The sequence below is a fragment of the Aspergillus sydowii genome (genome assembly GCF_001890705.1).
Source record: "Aspergillus sydowii CBS 593.65 unplaced genomic scaffold ASPSYscaffold_6, whole genome shotgun sequence".
In the NCBI taxonomy this organism is placed as follows: Eukaryota; Fungi; Ascomycota; class Eurotiomycetes; order Eurotiales; family Aspergillaceae; genus Aspergillus; species Aspergillus sydowii.
Genome location: NW_024467864.1, coordinates 201,352 through 217,280, shown reverse-complemented (window position 1 = coordinate 217,280; position 15,929 = coordinate 201,352). Strand labels below are relative to the sequence as shown.

The window sequence follows — 15,929 nt, the reverse complement described above, 5'->3', positions numbered from 1 at the left end:
ATGGCTCTAGGAAAGCGTTTTGCTGAGCTCACGGGCCTGAACATTACAAATATCATCCACAACGTTGTCGAAGCAGTTGCAGAAAAGGCTGCTTACGGTCTGGAAGATAGTCAACACGCCCCCAAGAACGGGAACCGTGACACCCATCCAGGTATTTGCCAGGTCAGTTCGCTCATTCCTCTCGGCATCCATTACTTGCTCAATTCCCCTCATGCAAGCTGTTCTCAAACCCAAACAAACAAGACTGACAGCAGAACACAACCTCTCAACAGACTCCCAGCAGAGAAAATAATAACGCTCGCCTTCCTTCTCCTTCCCCTCTCCCAACCCCTTCCGTTCCACACCTACCACACCACAACACCTCTCGTCCCTCTTCAGCGATGAAATCAGTGGCCATGGACCCCCCAGTTGCTGATGTCGATGACACGGCTGCCTTCATGGCAGCTGCGCGTTCGTTCAAGCTCGGAAAGGAGTATGGCAAGCCCCCTGCTGTCACTGACGGCGCGTCCTCCGAGCAAGCAAGTTCCCAGGCCCCGTTCGAGACAGCTGAAGATGCGGATGTGCCTACTCATAATGTCTCTGGCGAACCTATGGGTACACTATTTCTATAGCAATTTGATTGCTCAGGCATTCGCTAACTCTTCTTATAGGATCTCACGAGCCTGGAGTGGGCCACGCGAATGACGATTTCAACGAACCCATGATCGACTTCGAAGCTGACGAGACTGCCACCTCTACTCAAGCCGCAGCTGTTGATTCTCGTGCACCTACTCCTGAAAGCGAGAAATCTCGGCCCGAAAAAGAAGAAGACCGTGAACATCTTACCACTTTCTCGTCGTGGGGAACTCCTGCGGCCCGCAACAGGCCCGGTATATTGACCATAGACATACATAACCCTTTCTTGTGCACACAATACTAACGCAATCCTACTTCTTTTCATCTAGCTGCCCAGGTCAGGCGGGTTATCATCAAAAATCTCCCTCCTTCTTGGAGCACCGCTGACAAGGTCCTGTCCCTGGTGCATGGTGGCATGGTTGAGAGCGTTTCTATTACCCCAGCTGGAAATGCTCATGTATTGTTCTGCGACCCGGTCTCGTGCAAAATGTTTTACGACAAATACCCCAATGGAATTGATCTGGATAAGGAGAGGAAGTTTACAGTCTTCGTGGACCGTGGTGAAGATGTTGATGTGATCAGTTCGCAGCTCTCATTTCACCTGTCTGTCGGTTCGACTCGCGTCGTTCGTGCAGTCGGTGTAGACATGGGTGCCACAATGAAGGAAATAGTCGAGATCGCCACTGCCAACCACCGCAAGGTTGAAAAGATCATTGACAGTTATGTTCCCGGCTATGTAAGTTGATCTACTTTCATTTGGCGAGTGTCTGACTGACTTAAATACAAAGCCCCGCTCCGTAAGTTTTCGCTTCTGCAGCATTGACGATGCCGTTCGCTTTCGTGGCGCCATAATACGCAATACAGATTGGGAGCACTGTAACGTGCAGTATGCCACTGACCCGTAAGTCTTTGTGTTGGTGATGGGGATCCTACTATTTCCGGGATGTCAAGCTAACACAACTCGGTAGATGCGAGGTAGCGACTGGATATCACGCTGATTGAGCCTTTTCGATCGCGATTGCAGATACCCATGATCAAGTGTCAACGATGCATACCATAATGGTGTTGGGAACAATCTGTTTATTTTATTTTACTGTGGCAGCGATTTGAGATAGGTCCCCTGTATCTACGATTGTTGAATGAACTCATCGTCGTTCTTCTTTGAGCATAAATCTTGCAGTGAGCCTAGTGAACAACAGGCGTGATATTACCCTTTCGCCAGCCCAAGAGCGAAACTTCCTCCACTCAGTAGTGTCATCTTCAGGCAAATCCTTGCGTATAACCCACTAGGTAATCTTGGCCACGGCCTCCCAGAATTTGGCGATTCGCCCAATTAATATCAGAGCAAGATCCTTCAAGGCCTTCAGGCCTCCCACCGGGCCAGCACGTGGTGTCTGTGGGTACATGGTTCTCGTGAGTGGTGTTGGGGCGGCGATTTATTCCGTTTTTATTTTCGCTTTTGACAAAGCGTTTCGATTATGGCTGGATGGTGGTTCTTGTCAGTGATGAGAGATGGCTTGGAATGCCGTGCTTTTCGGCGTTGCAGTTCGTATTTTACTACTCTCTCAACTTATGAGGATGAGGTTTTTGGGGCAGTATATGCATGACTTGAACATTTTGCGCTCCTCGGGGCCACATTTGCAACATGGTGGTTGCATGATAATTAAACAGCAGTCAACATCTATAAGACCTATGTGTTATATGTATATATATATATATATATGAAAAGGCCCGACATAACAACATCGCTGCTGTGCCGACAGCGCGAATTATGTATGACCGGCGACTCGAATCCCTCTGATGAAATAGACTTCGCTACGAGAGAAATACTCAAGAAGATATTATAAGTCCCTTTCAAGTTGAGATAATGTATTCCAGAGCCTGGAAGATACCACCCGGTAGTAAGTACTCGTACTAAGAGTACAGTCCAGTGGTGGTATGATACAATATGTTACAATAAAATACAGAAAATATTTACGGGAGAGACTTCAGCTTTCGCATTCACCTTGACCTCGCTCCACAATCTCCAGACTCCAGGGCTGAAAATCGTCAAAGCAGTGCCACACCCCGGAGGCGAGGGGAAATCCAACAGCATCAGCTGCCCAGCTCTGCTACCTGAGTCAGTAGGTATGCTCCTCGTGCCCTGAATTCGAACTCTTTGGATTGAGTGGGGGCATCCCCTCTGTGGGTATTCCTTTGAAGCTCGTGAGACGTGAGCAACGGACACGAAGTCGCTGGTGACTTTCCATCCCCCAATCCCAGGTGAGCGTGAGACAGTGCTTTCCTGGTCAGTATTTACCCTTGACTCATGACGTAGCGTATTAGCGACTGACTGAGCGAACGAACACCGATTGCGGATTGACAGATTCTTTATGTACCGAAAGACGACGGAGTTTTCGATAAATGTGGAGCTTGACAAGGCCGTTTTTCAGAACGTGCAAATAGTCCGACCACTACGGCAATTGGCGACTTTTGGGTGGAGGCCGGAGAGGCGAGAACCAGGCGGAGATCCCCGACGAAGAACAAAAGATCGCAGTGTGCACCTCGACGAGGTGGTCCTTCGAGGTGGCCCTTGCAGGGCGAGCCACTCCTCTATTCGAATTTACTCATGGCGATGTTGTCACGATTATTACTGACGATATGAAGAGGAAGTAAGCCGACTCGAATCCATGGTTCGGTTGAGATATACGCCTTCGGATTACCTCGGGCTTCTCATCCTGGGTTCGCATCAATAATCAGGAATTTTTTGAACGAGTACGGACTTTTGTCTTTGCAGACACGCCTTTACTTTTTTGCCCTATCATAGCGAGATAAAGGAGATAAATACTCGAAGGATACGATTCCTGGCAAATTGTTTCGCACCAGCCGCCCTCGCCTGCAGCAAGAATACGACGTCCTGTCAGACTCAGGACCCGACAGTCTGGGTGAAGGTGTGATAGCCAGGCATTAGCACACCGATAGTCAACCTTGGGCAATTCCACTGAGGGGTTTTGTGCCTTCTTTTCCCGAAAACTCGACTCTAATAATATCTCAGTAAAAACAGTTTACGAGACATACTGTGCATCAGCTAGTTTCGAGAGATGAAGCCCATGAAGATGGGGGTCTCCTCTATTTCATACTTCGCGTCATGAGCATACTCCAGATATAGCCTATTCTTCAGCACCGTTTGGTTACGTAACTAACTTCATCACGGGTGGAGCTAGTCAATCTCCGGGTTTGACTGCAGACCTTGAGCTGCGAGGAAAATACTTAGTTGCTGGCATGCGAAGATCATCCTCGTCGGACGAATAAATGAAACTGAGCAGCTGAGGACGTAGTGGCCACTATGATTGATGACACTTGTTATTTTGATGACGATCCGAGGTTAATCATCCCAGAAGCAGGTTAATTCTTGTTGTTCCACCAAAGAGATTAATCTGCCTCTGCTCCCCTTTGTTTTCATTGCTCCTTGCTCAACCTCTCTCTCCAAGCGAAGAACCAATGGGGGTACATCACTCCTACAGATCCGATGGTCTTTTTGCCTCTCCGAGTCAAGGACTCAAGGTGCTCCATCATGCTCATGAGTCGGTGTCCACGGGATAACTCCATGGCCGACCTCGTTTGACCACCGCGCGGGTTAATCTATAGTAACAAGAGTGGAAGTTGACCCCCGGGTGTCTCTGACCCCGGGTTTTGAATTGTCTCTCAATCATTTATCTTGCGGTCAACTCAAGAAATGCTTTCCAGTCTCCACCGATATGGCGGACTCACGGGATGTACCAGCCTGTATGCGCTTTGCCAACACCGACCGACGGCTTCCTCTGTGACAATCATACTCCGCACACCACAAAGTCAGTCTCTGATAACCGAACTACGAGTTGCATAGACCGAAAAGTTGCTTGTCGGCTGTGCCGCTGTGGGCTACTTTGCAACAATCGACTGAATGTGGTGAATGTCGGGCATTTGAATACGACTTGCTCGACCATATGGCCTTGTGTGATCGTTGATCTCGGGTATCAAAAGTCAAGAGAAATCCGTGAGGGCTCAATATCCAATCACAGATATAGAAAGAACCAACGGCGCCTGAGGCTTCTTTGTCAAAATGAAGGACTTCATGCTTGTATCCACCTGACACGCCTATCTCATGTACGAAGGCTGTGCCGCACCTAAAACGGTAAACGCCCTTTGTGCCCAAGAGAAGCTCAGGACGACGAGCTACTTGCCAGTGGGCCGCACAAAAGTCCTTGCCTGCTTTGCCCGACCTCCTGATGCAATCATGACCCAAGGGCGCAGTGTTGGCTGTTGTTGCTGCAAAGATTAGAGTATGATCGGCGAGCATGGAACGAGGCACAAACGGGGCTATCAGTCTTTTGACTCTTTGAGGCTTGATAAGCCAGGTAGCCAGCATAAGCCATGTCCCGTAGCAGAAAGGCGACATTAGACGACCCCCTTTGTGCCTTGGGGACTTGTTCCAGAAACCGGCGGCGCAGGAGCAGCGAGGGCGGTTGATGTAAATCGTGCCCTCGTCATTATCTCGGAATGTCAACCGAGAACTGCTGCGGTTCTGCTCAGGCGGCATTTCTCCGGGGAAACTTTCCTATACTAAAATGTCAATCAAGTTCACAATATGAAGTATCGCCCCCAAAGACGGAATTCCCCTAATCGTTATGTAACCGGCTGATCGGCCAAATATTCGTCATTATTGCTGTTAAGGGCCTGCGAAACACCGAGTTCGGATTTGCAATCGCAGAATCGTCAGCATATTCTGGACCCTGGCTCTCCGTTCGTACACTTACCTCGCACTGAAGATCCAGGCGTTACAGTCCCACACTTCAGTGACACAATGTGGGTTTGAAGAGAGATGAGCCAAACTTGGGCACTGGAATTACACTGACTACCCCAAGCTCATGTGGGATATCCCGAACACCATTTGGGGGCAAAGTTTCAACACGGCTATCATGTTTCCGATTCTGAGCGACCGAGTGGCACTCAAATTTCGAAGTGCGACCAAGTAATATCTTGTGGTTCACCAACCATAAATCCTTCTAGAAACCGACGCCAGGATGGGATGCAGAGCGGCCACCGAGCTCCTCCGTCACCGAAAAGGTAGTTTCCTCCGCGGGCTTAGCTTAGCTTCGCCTGGTCCGGCCTAGCCCAGAGGGCGACCACTGCCACAATGCCACTAAGTGTCTGCCTAAAGGGCCTTAGGCAAGTGGCTCGGCTGTCACCTCGTCGCACTGAAGGATTTGCATGACGAACTGGCCCCCAAACCCCATCAATATGGGTCGGTCTCGTACCCTATTACTGTTGAAGAATCGAAGGTCCGGTCGAAGCCTCGAACAAGACACAAAATGAAAAAAGGAGACCAAGAAAACTTAATATATTAAGTTCGCGTAGGCTAACGCGATACAGGGATCTAAAATGGGAAGAGGCATCTGAGCAGGAATTCATCCGTTCCCATGTCGGGCCATTTGTCTACTCTGTATCCGTCCTTTGCTGCTCCCCCCCTATATTATAGATCCTATAACTCTTTTTTTTTCAGTGCTTACGCTGGGGCCTTGTCTGCTGATGAAGTTGGGGGCGACGTTGGTCCACCGGAGAGTCGTGACTCGAATCATTCTCTTCCCCTGTCTCGTGGGGTCCGGAAAATGGATGTTACACTCGAGTTCTCAACTCGAGCACGGCAGTATGTGGAGGAAACAGCTCCCGGCGAGACCGGACGGCGTCTGGGCAGCGTGGGAGATTGTCACATTATTGTGGGCACTGGCTTACTCCGTACAACTGAAGAAAGCCGAGCTGCTGGATTATTATCATGGTTGTAACCCACGAACCTAACGGCCGGATTGCACTACTGTTGTGGAGTGAGGCTCATCATTTCCAAGACCTGTATTTTGCAAACTGGTGTGCTGTATCAAGATGGCTTACCTGCTGTCCTGACTCTTCAGTCTTCAGGGATGGCATGAGGGTCTGTTGAACCACCAGGCTTATGTAGATCATAAGGCACACATGCACACTCACCTCATCCATGGGGATCGGGCTCTTACTCGAACGGGGTAATCGACAAGAGCTTCCTGGTCCATGTCCTGTGGCTGTAGCGGAGCTGTGGGTGATGGATGGCTGCATGTCGAGCACAAACGGGATCCTAAGGCCAAATGGGCAATTATGCAACAATGCAGCATAACATGAAGAGTCACATTTCATATTTGCAGAGCTCGCGCTGTGATTGATGGTAGCCACCTGCAGCAATGAAGAAGCGCTGCAAGGGTTTCTTCACCTGAAAAAGCAAATCACAGTACAGACTGGTACCTCATTTATTTCTATGAACCGCCTTGTCTCACCGACAGTCTACTAATCCTTTGTTGCAATAACTAACTACATGCTGTTAACAAGCCAAGTCCGCTTATTCAGAGACAGAACCGCCCCCTTGCTGATTCTGATTGCGAGGCATGCAGGAGTTGTTGGGAATGTGAGGATTTTGATTGCATTGTGACAGACGGACACAGGTCCGTTTGTATCTCCGTAATTTCTCGGCTGCTCTAACTGTATACTGGGAAGGTGCTCGGAGGCGATGAAGCTGGCAGTGCTGCAGAACCGTTGGGTGCTGGGTCTGGCGAATCGCGATCTACAGCTCCATGTTGGCATGAAGGGCCGCGCGCGTTCAGTGTGGCCGTGAGCAAAAGCCAAAATGGAATCATTGAATAATGACGGGATCTCCCCGCCCGCTCCGACTTGGGGGAAAGACCGCGAAAATCAGGCGAAACCAAGCGGCCTCATTCGCCGTCTCGGGGCTCGTATATTTGCGACTCGAGCGGAGACCCACGGCCGCCCGGCCCATCAACAAAGTGGCTGGAGCTCCCCACGCCACCACGCGAAGATCGAATCGAGTGTTCTGGAAGTCGAGCTTTGACCATCCGAGAGGACTGATCTAGTAATTCAAAGGGTTTGGGTGATTGGAGAACCAAATGATGTTTCTGTGCAGAGTCGGGGAGTATCGAAACATCAACTGGAGTCTTTTCTTCGACTGAATCTGAACCGCTCGAAGGGCTGGAAGTGCTGAAGATCGGGAACCCACAATTTCAAAAGTACGAGGCCTCAAAAGAACGGCCGGTTACTGTTACTGTCACCGACCCACTTGCAGTTCCAATCTTGATGTTCACGCTTCAAACGCCGGCCGGAACTGAAGATTAAGGTGAGCCTCAGACCGAGCCATTCATGTGGTGGTCCCAGATACCTCACTGCATTGGTAGACACTCCTGGAGCTACGATTCTACGGCCGAAGACAGACTTCCCTTCAAGCTCGCTCTTTTGTTCTGCAACCTGGGTCTGTGAAGGAGATGGAGTCTCACGTGATTGAAGAGGACTGCGGGTACGCGCTGACGAGCGATGGTGGCCCTCAGAGGCTCGAGCAGCCTCTAGCTCGAGCTAGCTGTGATATTGAAGGGGAAATTGGAACTTTGGTTCGGCAGCTCTGGTATTTGATCCTTCGCCGCTCGGACGGACTGGGTCGCGCTTACTGAAGATGGAAGGAACCAGCATGAAGAAAATCCCTGCGATCTCCGGACAGCGGGCCACACTGACCACCTTGGCCGTAGGCGACAGGCGATAGACGAACGCAGAGTCTGTTCTCCAGAGTCAACCACAGACTCACGGCCGATCGTCGATCTGTCTCGCGTACCCTGTTCCGACAGGACAGGGTTATGTTTCCGCGGAGGATAGCAAGCATTTTGACAAGTTAACAATGTCAGCCTCATCCCCTCAAGAATCCGTTCCGAGAAGCGGCAGGTGCTGCCCTGACTCGCTGGCAGCCCTAAGTGGCCTTTTTTATTTTTTTCTGGCCCCGAAATTTGCATTGTCGATTTCGTGATTCAAGATTGTGATTATTGTGATGGATCCGCCACTGTCGGACTTGCCCGTACCACTGGACCAGACTTTCACAAGGGAACCCCAATCACAAGCTGAATATAGCCGACCAGAACCCTTTCCAGGCTGAGTGGACTGCGAAGCCTGCCATCCAAAGCTTGCTCTCTGGCACTCTGCGCGTCTTGATCTTGCCGCATTTCTTTGGGCTCCACATCTTTCCCCGCCAGGCTGCGTCTTTCCTGGCTCCCAGTTGTGACCTCTTGAGCATCTTGGACCTTGAACTGGAAAAAAAAATGAGGAGTTCTTTGTCAGTGGTCGAATGAGGAAACCGATCTTCAACATAATACGAAGAAAGTTGGCTCGGTCCACCTTTAAATCCGGTGACAAATGCCTTGTGGGGAAGAGTGATGGAGGCAACCTGGTGAGGTTATTTTTGCTTGGAGATGCAGAAGGAACTCGATAATAGAGATATATTATTGTCGTATACATGATTCAGCACAGGGCAACTCAAACGCAGTCAGCAGAATCGGCTGAGTCCTTGCAGGGCCCAAATGCAGGCCGGGAAACAACGGGCAAACGATACATCTTAGATCTTCTCTGAAACCTCTTCATTTTCCATATTCAGGAATCAGTGCCCGAGGCTTGCGAGATGCAGGTGCCGGGATATTATATTACAATTTATTTGGCTAAGTATTTATTTATTTATTTTTTATTATTATTTTGGCCGACAATGTCAGTGACAAGTGTCAGTTGATCCGTTCCAACTTCCAAGACACCAGGGACGATCATGCTTGACTCTGCATATGGCGTACTCTGTGTCGACGGCTCGCCGCTCTGAGTAGTTCCCTGCTACTTCCCAACTGGGTAACATGTATTGTCAGGTCTCGCCCTCATCTCGAATTAACATGGCACCCTGCGCTGTCATACGTTGATTAAATCGCATTTAGCGTCGCTTGTGACGAAATGATTTACAGTGCCAAGCGGGAACCCCAAAGGGCTGGAGACTGGAGTCTGACGGCGCCAGGAAGAGGGAAAAAGGAAGAGGATGAGTTGGCAAACCGCAAGCATGCAGATTGGCAACCAGACTGCCTGCTGCAAGCATGAGACCTCAGACCTGCAGTTGTGAAGAGTGAGGGCGAAGATTTGTTATTCTTGCGCGCAGGCCCACCCACATCGTGTCTGTGTCAGTCAGCCTGGGCGGCGTTGATTTGCTGCAGGGACCCGACAGGCCGGTAAGCTAACGAAGCCACTGCCTGTTGGAGGTCTGTTTCCGCAGCCAATCAGCAGCCGCCGTCCGCGGCTTTTGTTGGTTTTGCCAACCACCCCCCCTCCCCTCTCGAGCTCGCGCTCTCAGTCTCAGGCAACCGGCCTCTCAACTTCCGTTTATTCACCTTCCTGTCGCCGGTCTGCCTGGCTTGACCCTGAAGAGTGGGCTTCAGATTAATCGAAGACGTATCCGTTCTCCGGCCTGCAGTCGCTCCACCCCCGTAATGGTCGAGACTCTGTAGAACCACCGGAGATGCATGATCTCGCGCTGCTTGTAATTAACCACTGCGCCATGAAGAAGTCTCCTCGCAGCCTCGCAAGCCCGGCCGGAATGCAATTCTCCTCAGCAGGGGCTTGGTATGCGTTGACTGACAGCCGCGAGCCGGACCTCCTAACCAGGTATTTGTCATTGCGTACCGCAACGCTGGAACAGAAGTGAATGTGCGATTCCATCTTGCAAATGCAAATGCATTGGCTCCGTTGTCGTCGTCGTAGTCGTCGTCCTCATCCTTTTCCTCAGCGATCAGCCCTCGCACCTTCAGACCGGGTGGGTTTCTTTGTTTGACTGCGGCTCCCGACTCCGATCTGGCTTACTGCTGGCCCACCGTCCCACTCGCGTTCTGACACTCGTCTCCAAACTGTTCCTCGAGTATCACTGGAAGTGGAAGTATTTCAAAATTACAAAATTGCAGGCCAGTAAATTACCCGATCCAACGGTGGTGTCTGAGGCAAATCCGGCCCTCTTCTGATTTTAAATTAATGATTTGTATTATTTATTATCGACGCTGGATTATTTTATTTTATTCTATTCTATTTTAATTATTTCCACCTTATTTTCCATTTGGCCCTCGCCCTGCTCGTGGAAACCGTGGCGAGCCCTCTACAGCTTTTAACTTCAGCATCCCTGCAGTCGGAGTTGCATCTTTTCTTCCCATCAACCGAGCACTCTCTTCTTCCAAGTCAGGATCCCAGTCATCGAGGCCCTCATCGCGCCATCCAGCCAGACAACCCGCCAGGCCTGGCACTGATCTCCCCATCTTATCCAGAAGCGCCCTCTTTCCCACTTGGTCCATTGCCGCAGACGCTCCGCAGACGCTGCGCATCACGCTTCACGACATTCGTCAACCGGGACCAGGGGCGTCCTCAATCATTCTCTGTGAGAGGCCGACGAGATCCAGGGTTCTGGTACGCTTCATGGGTTCTGCGACACCACCCCAGCACTAACACGCCGCTCTGCTCCACCATACCACCTTCTTCACAACCCAACCGGAGCTCTCGTGTCCTGTTGGTGATGGTTCAAACCGAAATCGCCAGAAATAGTCCCGTCTCTTAAGCGCGCCCTCCCCAGTCTCCTCGCCTTCCCTCTTCAATCCCCTCTTCACTTGGCCTTTGATAGACCAGCTACATTCCCACCTCTCTTCTCGGTCGTACGACTCGAGCCGCAGTTACCTCCCCCTCTTAGCTCTTCTGTTGGCTCTCACATATCTTCATGACCAACATGGAATCTCTTGCATCTCGCCCAAGCCGCAGCATGGCAATCGACTCCCTGCTTAACCCCCAAGCAGCGGAGTCCGAGAAGCCAAGCTCAAAACTACACTATGGACCCGGCCCCTTGACCCCCCAATACTCGCCTCTCTACCCACCAAGTCCAAACCAATACTACTACAGCTTCTCTGAAAGCCAACAGCTTCACCACAACCAACACCTCCATCATCATCATCACCACCACCACCATCACCACAGCCCCTACAGCCAACACACTCCGTCATCCCAGGACCACCACTCATTCATGTCCTACCGCCCACGCTCAACAGACTCGTCACCAGAAGCGTACCCACGAGACCGCTATGACTCCGTCTCAAGCAGCTCCAGTACCAACAATGGTGCCTCAGGGGACCGCCGCCGGCCCCCGCGGCCAAAGTACGAGGAAGAAGAAATGTACTTCATCTGGTACCATCGCGTCGACCTCTGCCAGGAGTGGAAGGAAGTCCGCGAGAGCTTCAACCGCCAGTTCCCCAGCCGGCAGCGCCGCGGGTTCCAGGGCATCCAATGCAAATTCTACCGCTTCATCAAGGAGAAGAAGTGCCCGACGCTCCGGGAGCAGCGGCGCATGCGCGACGGCGAGTTCCTGCGCCAGGAATCCAGCCCTAGCTTTAATGGTGGTGCGCCGCAGTTTGGTGTTGTCGAATGGATGGGCGTTTGGTATCCGTGGATGAGGGAGGATCGAGAAGAGGTTATGAGGAGGCGGTTATCGAGGTGATTGATTACTCCTCTGCGCCGCTACGATACCCCCTTTTTCCTATCCCCTACTCCTCGTCCTCTTCCTCCATTTACCTCCTTTTTCTCTCTCTCTCTCCCACTCGCCGATATTCCTTCCTAATAAATACTCACTTCGACATATCTTTTCAAAACCTCAATTCGTTTTACGGCCGATGATACCTCGATTTATTTCGCTTCGTTTCTCTCCATCCTTTCATCCACATTTTCCACAGACCCTTCTATAACCACGGGACGGTGTTGGATTATTTCTTGCCGAAATCCGAGGCTTACATTTCCATATGTCTCATTTCCATTTTCTACGAACGTATGGCATGCTTCTATGCTCATTGGGAAGGCTCTCTGTATTCTAGCATGCATATGACCCGATATGATACCTATCAATTCTCGTTATTTACTACAGTATACCTACCATACAATCAATATACACCACTGGAACTGATTCAAAACACTGGAACAACATTCAAAAGAAAAAGCAGCCGTAGAATAAGAGAGGTATCTGTAGGATAATACGACGAAGTACTGCGTACTTTGAAGGAGGGCTTTGAACGAGTGGTGGTGTCACGTGACTAGCACAGCCCTTGAGACTCACTCGGAGAGAGAGAGCATGCTGCACAGCACTGAGCACTGACTGGCTCAGTACCGAGTGATGGTTAGATTGCGTGTTTTGCTTCAGTTATCGCTGGAGGAGAGGATCTTATCTCCGTTGTAAGCACCACGTATTCGAGACTTGGTAGGACTTTGTCATCTACTTAGTACTAGTTACTTCTGTACTACGAACTACTACTGCTGCTACTGAGATAGTACGGACAAGTAGTACTACTTTGATAGGGTGTATTGTATGATACCGTATCGTATTATTAGTTACTAGTAAGCCCACCATGAGGAAAGCAGTAAGCACTTACGAGGGCGGGGACTGCTCTCCTATGGGCTATGGAGTATGGAGTTTGCGATCAACAAGACGGACAGGACAGCCTCGGCCAAGGACAATCCAAATCCAGTTTCAACTTTCAACGGTGAAGGATTCCCTGAATAAAGATAATCAAACGATGATGCACCCACCCACCCTCGGCCAGTGCCACTCACCTCAGCCCTCACTTTTGGACTCTTGAAGGTCTTACTCCTTTGGAGTCTGCCGAGTCCTAGGCAGGTCGTGCAGAAGTGCAGAACTAGTGCAGTCGTGCTCGGTATGGCTTGGCGCTCAACATTTCCTTAAAAAGCATCGGGCAATGGCCGACTTAAGTCCCAAGTCATATCTTGGGGCGTTGCAGGCACCGGGTAAGGTGGTGCAATATGGATCCGTCCCGCGGCCACCCGTGCAATACAATATCTGAGAGGGTGTCGTATTGGGGATGCAGCTCGTGGTGGGTTGCTGCGCCGCTGAAGAATTCATCGATCGAACGAAGGATTCGGATCCCGACTGGAGAAAAATATGTTTAACTCGTTTTATTTTATTTTTCAATACACATTATAGTTAGGTATATATCTTTACCTTCTAAAAGCAAGGCTTGGATTTGGTTAAAAACTGAATCCTTCATGAATCAGCTATCACTGATCAGGCGTGCGGACCCTTGTCCCCACCACACAAGTGACTGTTACCGGTGTCACAAACCACGCCATGTGCTTGAAGATGGAGATGGAAAAAAGTAAAAACAAAAAACAAAAGCTAAAGGGCGCGACCGTATCTCCAGGATGCATACATGCCTTTGTACGCGGCGTGGGAACTACAAGGGGTTGCTATGTTCGAAATCATGGTGGGGATTGATGTGGCTCGGACCAAGTCAGTCGGTTACCACGAGGTACACACTTGAGAAGGAATTACTGAAGGAATAGAGGAACAAGTTCAGCTCAGCCTCCCAATCCAATCACTCGCGCAATTGAGATCTCATTTTACAACGGGACTGGATGGTTGTTTTCCTGAAGGGGTTGACCCCGCATCATCAATTCTTATTCGGCCTAGAAGGCCCTCGAAGCTATTTGGGAATGATTGTAGGATCGGCATAACATTTGGAGTTTCACGTCAAGACGTAATATGGAGTCCTCCACAGATACCGTGTAGGCTTGTCCCGGGAGACACAATTGTCTTGCTGCATGTCGCTGCAGATGGAAGTTGCGGCGCCAGCAAACTTTGTTAGAAGCTTGGGCCTCTCCCAAACTGCCATGACCTTCTACCAGCTGTCGTCATCAGACTCCACGTGCGACCGTCCATATCTGTCACCTCCAGGGCCCTCGCTACCTGAGCCATCCCAGTCGAATTCCTCGTCATCGGAGCGGTCGTGTCGGTACTTCCTGTAGATGGCTGCTGCGTCGTCTCCCTCGTCGTCCCAAGATAGCTCCTCGTCTGGATAGTCATTTGCGGGATTATTCTCCGCTGTCAGGGTAGCACCCGTTAGCTTGCTTCATCATTCACTTAAGAAGTAATGTCGCACGTCGTATGACGTAGAGTAAGGTTGACACTCACCGTTGGAGTCCCCATCTTCGCTATCCCACCTATCCTCGTCGTCTTCATCCTCCGCAAAATCCTCCCAATACATTTCATCCTCAGGCGTGATGACGATAACACCAACGTCTTGGCGAGCGTTATCGATTCCGTGACGCCGCAACCACGCTTCCTGGTCTAGATCGAGATCGGCGAGCGGGTCCATCAAAAGACCTTTGTCGGGGAGAGGATGCCGGATGTACGTATCGTAAACATAGTCTTCGTCGCTGTCACCTCCTTCCTCGTGTTTTGCGGGTGGATTAAGGGCTTTGTCTTGTCCCTCCGCTGCTGGAGGAGCTACCGATGCTCGTGGCTTATTGGGAGACCGTGGCTGATATTTCAACGGAGGTTTGGGCATCGCCTGGCGACTACTTGTAAAGGGAGTCGTATATTGACTTGCATCTGTTGGCTTGGTCTCCATTTCCCCATCAAGCTCCAGTGCGATCTGCTCAAATTGGCGCGCCAATCGATCCGACTCCTCTTCCCAGTTACTTTGACGGGACTGCGCTCCTTTCTCCAGCACCTGGAAAATCTTTTCGTTGGCAGCGGATGCTGCATCTTGGCGCTCTGCTCGCCATTTTTTCTCCGCTTGGTTTACCACCGGTCGCTTCCGCGGACGAGCAGGCGTTGAGCCCTGGGCCAGAGAGTCATCAGCTTCAACCTGGGCTGCCGCATCCGCAACCATTGACGCCCGCCTTGAATGCGGCTCACGGCGTAGCTTTTCCACCAAGACTGCAACGGCACCGTCCGCTCTTCTTTTCTGGACCCCCCCACCAATACTGCGTAGTGGTCCCGTAGGCGTGCCAGTTCGTGAAATCTGAAAACGACGTATTGAAGGTGCTACGTCAGCTGACGAGGCCGGACTACCTCGTCCACTTGAAGTAGAAGATACAATGCCCTGGCTGCTTGGTGCTGCATCGCTTTTCTGAGGCACAGTAGTCTGTGTGTCGGGGACTTTCTTTAGCGAAGAAGGTGATGAATGCAGAGCATTTTTCAGCTTTTCCTCCGCCTGTTTTCGAGCGGCCGCGATTCTTTTTTCTTCACGAAGCTCTGCTCCGGGTGATGTTGCTCTCACCAAAGGAATGATGTTACTTCCAGCGTTATTGGTGGTCTTTGGCAGATGGATACTGCTCACGGAGCGAGGACTCCTGATAGCTCTTTGCGCAGCTCCGAGATGCGAGGGGCTAGGAGAGTCACTTCCATGGCCTTGCCTGGCATTGACCGTAACACGTTGGAAGACAAAGTCGGTAAATCGACGCTTTGTCTGATGTAATTCAGATTGTATATCTAGATTGAAAGTTAGTTTTAAAAGAAATAAGCAGAGAGATCAAGAGCTTGAGCTACTCTGTTAAAGCTTAACACTGGCCTAGAACGAGCTACTTACACAATGTATCGACCGGCTCTTCTTCTCGACGCCGTTTGATATTTATTTGTTCAGGAGGCAAGGACATTT

At 50.6% G+C, this 15,929-nt stretch overlaps 4 protein-coding genes across 4 annotated transcripts; 2 read left to right on the top strand and 2 right to left on the bottom strand.

Annotated features, from left to right (window-relative positions):
* On the top strand, window positions 1–1,617 carry ASPSYDRAFT_90059 (uncharacterized protein; the record flags this gene model as incomplete). The annotated part of the gene is made up of 6 exons (XM_040852270.1): window positions 1–162; window positions 273–594; window positions 651–869; window positions 945–1,351; window positions 1,404–1,516; window positions 1,584–1,617. The coding sequence occupies 6 exons, from the start codon at window positions 1–3 to the stop codon at window positions 1,615–1,617; spliced, it is 1,257 nt and encodes a 418-aa protein (XP_040701669.1).
* Window positions 1,618–4,465: 2,848 nt separating this feature from the next.
* On the bottom strand, window positions 4,466–5,173 carry ASPSYDRAFT_31953 (uncharacterized protein; the record flags this gene model as incomplete). The annotated part of the gene is made up of 1 exon (XM_040844925.1): window positions 4,466–5,173. One exon carries the CDS (start codon window positions 5,171–5,173, stop codon window positions 4,466–4,468), a length of 708 nt encoding a protein of 235 aa, XP_040701668.1.
* Window positions 5,174–11,218: 6,045 nt separating this feature from the next.
* On the top strand, window positions 11,219–11,980 carry ASPSYDRAFT_152978 (uncharacterized protein; the record flags this gene model as incomplete). Its single annotated transcript, XM_040842245.1, has 1 exon — window positions 11,219–11,980. The coding sequence occupies one exon, from the start codon at window positions 11,219–11,221 to the stop codon at window positions 11,978–11,980; it is 762 nt and encodes a 253-aa protein (XP_040701667.1).
* Window positions 11,981–14,165: 2,185 nt separating this feature from the next.
* ASPSYDRAFT_153107 (Iwr1 domain-containing protein) lies at window positions 14,166–15,927 on the bottom strand (the record flags this gene model as incomplete). The annotated part of the gene is made up of 3 exons (XM_040842252.1): window positions 14,166–14,394; window positions 14,437–15,763; window positions 15,861–15,927. 3 exons carry the CDS (start codon window positions 15,925–15,927, stop codon window positions 14,166–14,168), a joined length of 1,623 nt encoding a protein of 540 aa, XP_040701666.1.
* Window positions 15,928–15,929: the final 2 nt, after the last annotated feature.